At 46.0% G+C, this 11,257-nt stretch overlaps 1 protein-coding gene across 10 annotated transcripts in view; it reads left to right on the forward strand.

Annotated features, from left to right (window-relative positions):
* ccdc88ab (coiled-coil domain containing 88Ab) overlaps window positions 1-10,744 on the forward strand; it is a 69,497-nt gene extending 58,753 nt beyond the window's left edge. For 2 of the 10 annotated variants that reach the window (XM_012878383.3, XM_021324462.2), the window contains 7 exons: window positions 1,373-1,450; window positions 3,041-3,277; window positions 3,634-3,687; window positions 4,489-4,554; window positions 5,141-5,230; window positions 5,474-5,751; window positions 7,033-10,743. In XM_012878383.3, coding sequence (XP_012733837.2) covers window positions 1,373-1,450; window positions 3,041-3,277; window positions 3,634-3,687; window positions 4,489-4,554; window positions 5,141-5,230; window positions 5,474-5,751; window positions 7,033-7,926 — 1,697 coding nt within the window. In that variant the 3' untranslated portion in view covers window positions 7,927-10,743. Of the gene's footprint in view, window positions 1-1,372; window positions 1,451-3,040; window positions 3,278-3,633; window positions 3,688-4,488; window positions 4,555-5,140; window positions 5,231-5,473; window positions 5,752-7,032 lie in introns of all 10 variants that reach the window. The other 8 variants (XM_036126066.1, XM_012878384.3, XM_021324467.2 and 5 more) reach the window with 7 other exon arrangements.
* Window positions 10,745-11,257: the final 513 nt, after the last annotated feature.

Consider the following 11,257-nt stretch of genomic DNA (forward strand, 5'->3'; position numbering starts at 1 on the left):
AGCAGCGTAAAGAGTGTGGTAAGAAGCGCCTGGTGCAAAGTGCGTTTTTTAATCAAAAGCTCACATGTGCCATTAATCACAGCGCTTTAAAACTTGCCTTAAATAAAAAAGACAGAAAGCTCCGCTATGTGGCGTATTTGTCAGAGGAAGATGATCTCCTAGACCCAACCAGTCTGCTGAACTGGAGACCATAATTATATACAGTATATTTAATAATAGTTGATTTGATGGATTTTTAAAACAACCATATTGATTATGTGATTCATTCAAAAGAAGCTCTGACCCAGTATCAGGTGTACCGTATATAATGTATAGTACATAGACATGGGTCTCAGTTGCTGACTCGTCTCTAGTAAATGGGTTTTTTGAGCTTAGATATATTCAAACCCTTCTAACAAACTACACTTTTTTTAGTTTTTAACCAGCTGTAAAAATCAAAATGAACAGAAATCAGCACCTGAAATATGCCACAGTGTGCAAAAATTTGATTTAAATGACTGAACTAAATGAACTTTCTGATGAGTTTCCCTGTGTGCGCAGACTGTTTTTTATCCATTCAGCCCAGTGCGATTAAAACGCGCTGCGTGTTCTCGTTGCCCGTGTTTTCTGGGCGACCCGGCTGCACCCTTTAATACTCGCCATCCCCTTCGTCTCGTCCGGATGTGGTCCCGTGTCCACAGTGGTGTGTTGAGACGTCGTGCCTGGACCGGAGTCTGCAGTGTTGTGGTTAGAGGTTAGGATGGTGAACGTGAGGAGGTCGTCTGCATGTGTGCTGACTGCCGGAGCGTTGAGCGTGTGTCTGAATACCATGTTCATGTTTTAGTTGAAATGTTAGATTTGTAAAGCCTGGACAAGCCGATCCTTTAATCTACTGTTTACATTTTATTAAAGAGGAATTGAAGTAAATGGGCATTTTGGATTTGTATGATTTTTCAAACTAGAAATGTGAAATTGACATTTAATAAGTCAATTTAGAGTACAGTGGAATAGATTTAATGTGGTATTCTAATGTTTTCTGTCTTAACGCAAGCTAAACCAAAAGGTTATTTCTCCATAATTTCACATGGTCTGTACTTTCTAGTAAAGGCAGAGTGTTTGCTTAGACTGAATATTCTGATCCGGGTCAATCTGATCTGGTTCTGTTGGATCCAGCCTTGTATTTTATGCCTGAAGTTGTCTAGCTGAGGCTAAGCTCTCTGTTCATGTCTCCCCTGGCTCCGGTTGTGCCAACGTTAACCACATCCAATCTGTTTTGCCCTCCTATTTTCTTTATTTTTCTCTCCTCTTCCTCTCTCGGCTGGTTCTGTCGCCATCCCTCCCCTGTCTGTCTGTCTATCTGTCTGTCTGTCTGCTTCTGGCTGTGCTTCGACAGCTATAAAAAGGTTGCCTTTCATGAGGAACAGATCCAAGGACAAAGACAAAGCCAAGGCCGTCTACCGACGCTCCATGTGTAAGCCCTCCGTTAGCCGCTGCCTTAGCCTTTCCAGTGCCTCTTGTGTCATTCTAGGAGAAACAGAGGGAGTGATCACTGATGTCAGTCTGATAACGGGGCAGTGGCACTTCTGTTTGATCTTACACGTGCCGTAGCTTGTAGTTAGTTAAAACTTCATCATATAGTCAGTGTAGCGTCCTCGTTCTGCATCTGATGGCATCAGTGATCCGTTGTCCCCGACTCTTTCCCTGTAACCCAACTTCTCATCACTTTCTCTGCTGTATGCCTCCCCCTGTTTCCTGTCAAGTATTTCAAGCCCTCTCTTGTGTAGCCTCACTTTGTTCCCACTGTTTGCAGATACGTGTCTCAGCTTGTCGACCTAGAAAAAAAACACACACACCTGCTTAAGCCTTCGGGGCGTTCTGCTGACGTTGATGTGTTTCTTGCAGTGTCACGTTTTGCATTTCAAGACAAAGGCCTTCAGTTTGGTGGCAGCTTTTATTTTGCGCTCAGTATTTTCATTTTGCGCATCCAGAATGAAAGGCGGTGTGCGTCTGTGTGTGGTGGTAAGGGGGGGTGGGGGGGTTCTTAAGGTGATAAAGTGGGGAAGACTGTGGGTCTGCCTTTCATGTGCCTGTGTTGCTTCCTCCGATCTTGGATTATGGCATGAATCACCGACTGCTCGATCATCACTCACACTCACCATGAAGGACTTGAAATGGAGCCTTTTGTTCTCTCTCTCTCTCTCTCTCTCTGTCTCACTCTCCGTCTCGCTCTCTCGTTCTGTCGGCGCGCTGCATTTCAGATCTTATTCTGCTGACATGGACTCGCCTTCACTCAGATCCGCTGCTTGCAGCTCTCAGCAGCTCTCAGCAGCTCTGCATGCCTTCACGCCTTTCTACCATCACGTGTGGCTCAATAAGCAAAGTGCACAAAGATAATGTGCGACGTCTACGAGCTAAAAGGTTAAGACGAGCCAGAATGATCGATTGTGCCGCTGCTCTCTTTATGCACTTTGGTTGATTGTAGAACGGCTGGATGTGCCTGCATGCGCCTCTTAAGGAATTGTCTTGTGCGGTAAGATCACAGCGCTGTTTGACACGAAAAAAACCTGCTTGCAAGTTTAAGGAACAGATCAGAGTAAGGCAGCTCATGCTTGAGTCTTGGTCTGAACAGATTAACACCAATCATGGAAAAAATGTTCCTAAACCAATATTTAAGGAAGCACTTCTAATAGCTTAAAGGGAAAAACTTAGGTTATAAATGTTTACATTTATAACTAAACTAAAAGGCAATTTTCTGAGCTGAATTGCTAACCCTACAGGTGACGGCATATTTAATGCTAATCTGCTAATCGTTCATAATTAGTGTTTTTACAAGCAGGTTGTACATCATAGTTGTGATCGCTGCGTTGTCGCTTATTACTGGCTTACTATTGTTTTTCCAGCCATAGTTATGGGAAATTGGGTCACTTTTAAAGATCTAAAATGTAAATAATGTTATTCCGTTTAATGTCTAAGAGGGTCCAAATGGTCCTGTTAGCTGCACAGATCCATTTATTATAAGATGAGACTGTAACTTCCTTCTTCCCTCTATCTGTCCACTCAGCCATGAACGACCTGCTACAGAGCATGGCCGTGGCAGGAGTGTCCGGGTCCCAGTGGACGGGCAGCACGGACAACCTGGACGGACCCGAGGCCGGAGACGGCAGCATGGCGGCCAGCAGCAGGCGCAGCGGGCAGCGAATGAAGGAGCTCGCCTTGTCCACCAACGCCATCGACTGCGCTGTGCTAACGCTGCCGTCTGCGACGCACAGCAGAGCTAAGCTCCGGCTTCAGGTCAAAGGTAAAAAAAAAAATCTTTTTTCTTTTTTTTAACTGGTGCACCATTAAGAATTTTGTGACTGAGTTTTGACCTTTTAAAAGCTATAGAGTTGGCCCATTCTAGTTTCTCTTTAATATGAAATGTATAATAGCTTTCAGATATTTCTGAAATCTTCCTTTAGTCAGCATTCATTAATTATTCATATTGGTAGCACAAATATCTTCTTATATGAAAGACCAGCTGTTTTTTTTTTTTTTTTTGTGAAGACCATTATAGCTAGTTGATTTATTGTAAATAGTTTTCTACAGCTTTTGTGCTTCCTGCGCCTTCTTAAACGCTGGCTGATTCTGAAAGTGGCTAACTTTGAATCTCCACAGACGACGCCTCATATGAGGATGTTGCTGGAGCCTCAGACGACCCCAAGAGTCAAGGTAAGCTTGAGATGAAAACAGGATAAAGGCTGTTCACTTGTCGGATGAGTAGAAAAGTGTCTAGTTGCTATCAGCAACAGCTAGAAATCAAGCCTCTCTGCAGAAAACAAACTAGAAAATAGAGAAAATCCGGGAAAAAAAGCAGGGCATGTCCTCTGCTAATCTGGAAAACTCCCTTACTTTGCTTTTATTAAGCCTGATCTTCTTATTTAAAGGAATTTTAGTTGAGAGGGGGGGAAAAGTCAAATTGTCTCTAATTCAGGCTTTTGGGTTTTGTCCAGGACATCTAATCAGCAGCCAGGCAGAGATTAATCAGGCCTGCACTACTCAAATATGGCTGACCCAGTTGTTGCAGACACAGTACAGCGTTGGATGTTAGTTGTTCCTGGATTTTTCTTTTTTTAATGTAGTTTCTTAGTCAAAAATCAGCCTCAGAAAACATTTTCTCTAAACTTTAATGGTCATTTTCGTTCATTCAAACGTGTTTTGCACTATACTATTATTGCCCTGGCCAGTCTGGGTTGTTTCTTTATGATGAGTTCCCATAATACATGTAATCCAATGAGACCTATTTCCCCACTTCGTCCTCATAATGGCATTCAGCAAATGGACGTCTGGTCTTATACTCCATACATTAGTTCTGATGCATTAGCTTGATGGCTGAGGGATCTATTGATTTATGCTGCTTCTGTGTTGTTTCCAAATGCTAGACGTTTCATGTCCATTTAGCATTTCAGATTCCACTGTGTGGCTGTGTTACATTATAAATTTAAATGTGTGTGTGTGTGTGTGTTTCATTAGGCCTGCAGGAGTCTAGCAGTGCTATTGGGCAGAGGGCTATGTGCAGAGTGCCCTGTAGCATCTGTAGTAAGTGGCATTTACTGCGCACAGACTATCACTTTGGGCCACGACCAAGGGGCTAGTTTTCTCCAAATAACACCAGTAATGATCAGGTTTCCACGGCTTGAGGTTACCTCTAATTTGGTGGCACACAGTCTGAGATCCTTTCACCTGCACTTCTCCAACTAACCCGTGTGGGACCAGGAGAGCACGAGATCAAGTTTTCTTCATCTCTTTCTTCTGCTTCCTTTAAATCTGCCTCTTTTTTTTAAACTAACAGACTCACACTGATCTGATTAACAACCTCATCAGTTTCCCCTTTCATCTAAAGCGGAGTGGTCTTTATATTTAGGTGCTCCTTCCCTCTCCATCAGTGGTCTCTTTGTCTTCTTAGATGGCCGTATCGGTGCTGTAGGCTGGCACTGAGCCACCCCTCCTGTCCCTCAGCCTGACACGAGCCATCTGCCGTCCCAGCAGGTGACGCTCTGTCGGACTGTTGACGTGCAAACCTGCGTGTTCCTCCCTGTGTCAATGCACGTTGGTGGATAAATGTAAGCTTATGGAAATCCTAACCGTGGATGTGTGTTCGCCTCCCCTCTTGTCCTCTACCCAGCCTCCAGACCCTCCAGCCTTCATAGCAACAGGACCACAAGTAGCAATAGTAACAATAACTCACACCTCACTTCTCCTCTGGAGGGCAAAGGTATGCTCCCCCCCCCCCCCCCCCATGTTGTAGTTTTGTCCTTTTTTTCCCTGTTTTGTTCTTTCTCTTCTGTATATAATGTGCTCAGATGGTACTGACCTTTCATAACTTGAACGTTAAAGGTTGTAGTTTTCCTCTATGGGTGGACACTGTTTTTAAAAAGCTGCTGCTTAAAGGGGAAAAACGTGTTAACACAGAGGCAACGTCTACCAGAATCAAGCCTTTCTGTCCTCCCTCCCACAGGCATCCTGAACGGCCGTCTCAGCAGGCCTCAGAGCGAGAGCAGCGGCGAGTTCAGCCTGAGCCTGGACCAGGAGGTGTGGTCCAGCAGCGGCAGCAGCCCCGTCCAGCAGCCCGCCTCCCTGCGTTCCTCCCACCAGAGCCCCCTGCAGCTGCGCAGGTCCCTGGAGCCCTCCGGCGCCGCGCCCATCTCCAGCCAGGCACAGACCAGGAAGGCGGGATCCCCCGGCGAGGTGCTTTCACTGCAGCAGTTCCTCGACGAGGGCATCGATCCTGCCGAGGTGAGGCCTTGGATTGGGATTATGTTGGGCTTTTTCTTCAGTTTTATCCGTTATGGGGGGGTGGAAACTGCATTTAGAAGCAGAAACAAAAGAATCTCGTAGATTTTCAGATTTAGGAGGCAGACGACACTGTAATGTTGTTTAAATTACTTGTTTAGTCTGAATTAAATCAGCTTTGGGCTGATAGGAATCTACCCTTGTATGAACTGATGAATGAAACAGCAACATTCATCTGTGAGCTTTACATTGAAAGGGCAACAGAATCAGGCCTTAGCATCAATGTCTTGGAGCTATTATGAAAGTGGAACCCTAGTTTGCAATAATCTAGCCTATGAATTATTGGAGTTTACAGATTGTAAACCTTATAAAGTCCAAATTACTAACCCGGACTATGGCTGGTAGACGTCCATAAAGCATTGGAGACGGACTCCGATTAATACATTTAGACTAGGGGAGGGAAATAAAGCAGAACAACCTCCTGCATTTTTTAATGGTGTTGCTATAAGTCTGCAATGGATTCAAGAAGCAGATTGAAGTAAATGCATGCAAGAGCAGTTTCCAACCGTTTTATCGTTGGGTCGTAGCTGTCCCTCCAGCCGTAAAAAGTAACAGCTAAGTAATCAAAAACACTTTAGGGTTCCTCCCAAACACTAAAAGCATCACTCAATAAGTGTAAATATATGAAAATACAAAAAAACATTTGTGCAACTGTATGTAGCTGCACAGTAATGGCACCTCTGACCGCCGGCCTCCATCTCAGCCTCGCTGAGGGGGACAGATGAGTTAGTTTGAGCTTACTTTATTAGCTTCTGCATGTGAAGCATGTTAGTGTTGAGCAATCTTGTGACGGGATTTAAAACCCATATTTGCTAAATGTATCAGGCAGATTTGAATAGGAAACTGCATGAATTCACCTTGGATAGCCCTGACCCGTTATTTTCTAAATCACCAAAAATCACCTGCAGCTGTCTGGAGGAAGTACTTTTCCCACACAACCTGTTTAAAGCAAACCGTCATGGTCTATTTTGACAAGGTCCGATTTAAACTCTCTCCTGCAGCTTATTATGCCGAGCATTAATAGAATTAAACAACTAAAGTGATTTTGTTTTTTTCAGCTAAAATCATAAAAAAAACATGGCTATAGAGAATATTTAAAAATCTACAGAGGAAAAAAAAACTTGTTTTCTAAGATTTTTTTGGTTGTTTCACAGTATCTGAAAACAGAATTTAAAGGTGTTTTGAAGTCCTCCTTGATGTTTTGGGTCTTTCTGTCATCTGTAGTCTGGCAGTCAGGAGAACCTTACTGTGGACTCTCCTCGCCTCTCCGCTTCCTCTGAGCACGTCCCGAAAGCTCGCGCCTCCACAAAGGGCCGGGGCATCTTGCGCTCCAGCAGCGGGAGAGCGGCGCCAGTGGGCGCCGACCGGCCCCTGAAGTCCTCGGGACAACCCGGCCGCCCCAGCCTGCGCAAAGCGGAGAGCACGCGGGTCAAAGGCTCCGCCCCGGTGCGCCCCAGCCTCTCCTCCCAGGGGAAAGCCACGTCGGTCTCGGAGCGCCTGGACTCCGCCTCCGCCACGCTGCCCCGGGCCAGCAGCGTCATCTCAACAGCCGAAGGTACCACAAGGCGCACCAGCATCCACGACCTGCTGTCCAAAGACCAGCGGCAGCCTGTGTCTGTTGATGCTTCTCCTCACGTCCCCTCCCCCAAGGCTGGAGTACGCTCGCAGCCGACACCCAGTGAGTACCACCCCGACAGCACCCGTCTGAAAGGACCCCCCTCCGCCTCCTCCCTCATGCCCAAATCAGTCAGCTTACCCTGCCACAGCTCAGACGACCCCGACCTCGACACCCTCGACTCCTTCCTCGGCCCCTCCTTCACTGTAGAGTCGGTGTTCATGGACTCCATCTTTAGCGAGTCGGCAGAAAGCATCCCCTTCCTGTCCCTGAACCCCTCCCTAGTCAGTAACATCAGCGGCCCCCCGGCCACAAATAAGACCCAGCCTCACTCTGGGCCCAACCAGAGCCCCCGCGGCCCGGCAAATGGCCAGATGAGGCCCGGCGCTGCCGGCCTGACAGAGTATGATGATGGTGTTGAGGCCAATAGGGTTGCTGATTCAGAGCAGACCCCCAGCCCAGAGGAGAGGCAGTCTCTGTGGTATGAATATGGCTGTGTGTGATTCCCCTCAGGGTGATCACAACTTCTCTAAGAGCTGGAGAATCAAATCATGGATGAACTAATCTCTCTCTTGCATGTATTTATCAGAGCACTGCCTTTTTTTATTTGGTGCATCAAGGTTATTTTCTGTCTGTCTTGGTGCCAAATGCTTTACTTTTCCTTTGTTTCCTTTTTTTGTTCCTGGTATTTTTTTTTTGCGTTGGGACTTTGAACTCTCCTCCGTCCAAAGGCCATGGTGTTTACTCATCAGTGGTTAAAATGAAAGCCGTAAAATGTCTTTAGCTTTATTTTATTGTGAGATTTTTAAGTGCTTATTGTCACTAAAGGCCTGAGCTGGCGTTCGAGCCGCGGAGTTAATTGGGCAAAGATCCATAAACCCAGCAGAACCTCTTGCTGTCACCAGTAGCTGTCTCTGACACCGGGGCGGCTTCATCACGTACCAGACTCACCTCCCGCTTCACGCGGCGCTTTAATGGACCGGGGTTTTCCACAGTTAAACGTTTGCATTGTTCACTAAACTGCATGGCTTTGTTCTGTCAGCCTGACTGAAAGCAATGATTTTGGGTTTTTAAGTTTGATTTGTTTTTGTTGACTTGCGCACCGTTTGCTTGGTGCGTTCAATGTTTGTTTGCCCCTGATCTCCTGTGTACATATCTCTGACCTGGGTGGGTGACTGGTTATGGTGTGGTGGGCTCTGACTAACGTCTGAGACTGGTGATGAAGCTTCTTTCTCAAAACCATCTCTGGGGTGTCTATAGTGGGACGAGTGAACGTTGACGGTGAAGGTCCTGGATCGTAGCATCCTGCTGAAAATGAACCCTTTTCAGCAGATTATGGTAGCAAGTGAAGAATAAGAGGAATAGTGAAGGTTAACAAGTTTGAGGTGGTTTTGTCAATGAAGCGACCATCATTTCTTTTTTTTCTTTTTTTCTTTTATTTTTTTAACTGCTCCTACTGCACCATAATCCCGACAGGATCATATTTATGCTTTAGACTGGCCACCTTTTGTACAAAGTTAGTAATTTATAATCAAAGACGAGTGCTGCTTATCGTGCCAAACTTATTAAAACTGTTTGCATTTAGATTTTTATTTATTTCTGCGCCGTAGTTGCTCTGTTCCGCTTGCTTTACCATATTTATGTGAATGGACGGTGAATGCATTTCTGAGGTTGATGAAGGTGTGCCTGCAGATGTAACGGAAACATTGCTTTCATCCTACAGATGTGGAGGGCAGAAAGTCTAAAAGCAGGAGCGGCGAGCCGCAGCCAAGCTGCTGAGCCCCGCCCTCCCACCCTCGCCTGTCTGCTACCATGCTGCGAGCGCGTGGTGAGTGAGCGCTGCTTGAGTGGGAGGAAAGAGGGATGATGATGGTGGTGGTGGGGGTGGGGGGGTCAGTTTTGTCTCCGTGTGAACCCTACAACATGGTCGTGTAACAGATGTCTCCCATAATGCAGTGCACTTGCTCCCCCTGCTTGTCTCAGCTGCTCCCCCCTCCCCTCCCCCCACTGTTCCTGCGGTGCTCAGTCTGCTGATAGGACCTGGTCCACTTGGCATACGGTCCATTTCACTACGCCCCCCCCTCCCCCTTCATGTTGTCTCGGTGGACGGATGTGACTTCTGGACCTAGGGTCTCATTCTCGCTGCTGCATGGCTTTGCTGTGATGCTGAATCCTCCCCTCTCTGCATGTAGACCCAGGCTGGCTGCTTCTTCTCTGCCCCCCTCCCATCCTTTGTTGCTTTCATGTTTACAGATACAGTAAAAACAAAATGACTCTCTCTCTCTCTAACTGTGGTTTTGCTCTATTTTCTTCCCAGTTTTTCTAATCCGTCGTCTTTCTTTCCCAAATCTTTGCACTTCTCTTTGCTTGTGTGGGACTCGGAGAGAAAGGTGGCCTTGGAGCTGTGTGTCTCAAGCTTTGTAGAGCTGATCCTCTGCAGCCGTCCCAGATTGTATGTCCCAGATTCAACGTTTTTTTTTTTTTTTTTTATATATTCTTTTAGGAGATGCAGGACACTTTTTATAGTGGAGAAAAGTGGCTTCCTTCTCTGTGTTTTTTTTTTTTTTTTCTCCTTGAATCAAGGAAGCAACAGTGAAATACTGCAACGCATTGCATTGACTTTTGCCCCTTAAAGACTGCTGTGACTGATTGCTCTGCCACGTCAGTCTCTGTGGACTGATTTAAGTGCCAATGTTAACACGACAGCCAATAAGGCGATCTCCACCCAGATCGAGGAATCCTTCCCAGATCTTCGGCGCATCCTTCAAGCCCGGTGGATCTTCCTCCGCCTGAAGCCATCACTACGTGGTTTCAGCAGGATGACCACAGAAACCATATGAAGCATGTCAGCACAGCTTGTTTTTGACTGAAGGATCAGTCTGCATGGATCAATCATTCCAGGTTCTCTGGCCAATCAAGGAAGAGGACGGTGTTTGAAGGTTTAAAAGCCCGATGCAGCAGGACATAAAGCCACGATGGTTTTGGCTCTTTGGTTTGAGTGAGAGCGAGAGAGACCGATCAGGTCACCTAGGAGACGACGTTTATCTTCTGTAAAAGCCTCCATCACACAGTTAACCACATGGTAGTCATCATTCATAGTTCCTCTCCTGCTGTCATGTACAGATACCGCTAAGAATAAACAGTGTTGAGTACCAACGTGTGGAAAGGCCCTCTTTACGTCTGAGTGGGGTACCGGTGACCAGAGCGTGTCCCATTTCTGTTGTGTTGAACATGATGGTGACGATGAGACCCCATGTTTTCTCTCCCCTTTTTCACTTTTACATTTCTCCATTTGGTGTAATTAAAATTCATCAAGACTACTGTGTTTGCTTCTTTCTTTCTTATTCTTTATTTACTAAGCACAGCCAGCTTAAGGAATGTTTTAGGAACAATGGATGCTGTGTCCCAGCCTGTCATCTCCTGGGGGGGGGTCTAAATTTAATCAGATGGCTGCGTTGCCTTCTCAACGTGGCATCAAGTACTACGGCCCTGCCAATGACTTATCTCATTTGGATGTGTTGGGGAAAAACCCACCGAGGACACCATCGATTCCCTTTCTGGATGACTGGAGTTTAAAGAAAACAACGAGCCAGACCTGAAACATTTAGTTCATCTGTCCGAGTAATCAGGATGGAGAAATGGTGAAAGTAGGAAGAATTGCAAGTCAAAATGGTGAGTTTTTAGTGCTCAGCGTGTTTGTGTAAATCGTGCTCTTCTGGGTTTGTGTGGAAACAGTTTTAAACATTCGACGGTCAACTTTTAATGATCAGAGGAAAGGCTTTCATTTACCGGTGCTGAAAAGGTTTACATATTCGTTTACATATACGTTTACAT

The sequence above is a fragment of the Fundulus heteroclitus genome, chromosome 22 (genome assembly GCF_011125445.2).
Source record: "Fundulus heteroclitus isolate FHET01 chromosome 22, MU-UCD_Fhet_4.1, whole genome shotgun sequence".
Lineage (NCBI taxonomy): Eukaryota > Metazoa > Chordata > Actinopteri > Cyprinodontiformes > Fundulidae > Fundulus > Fundulus heteroclitus.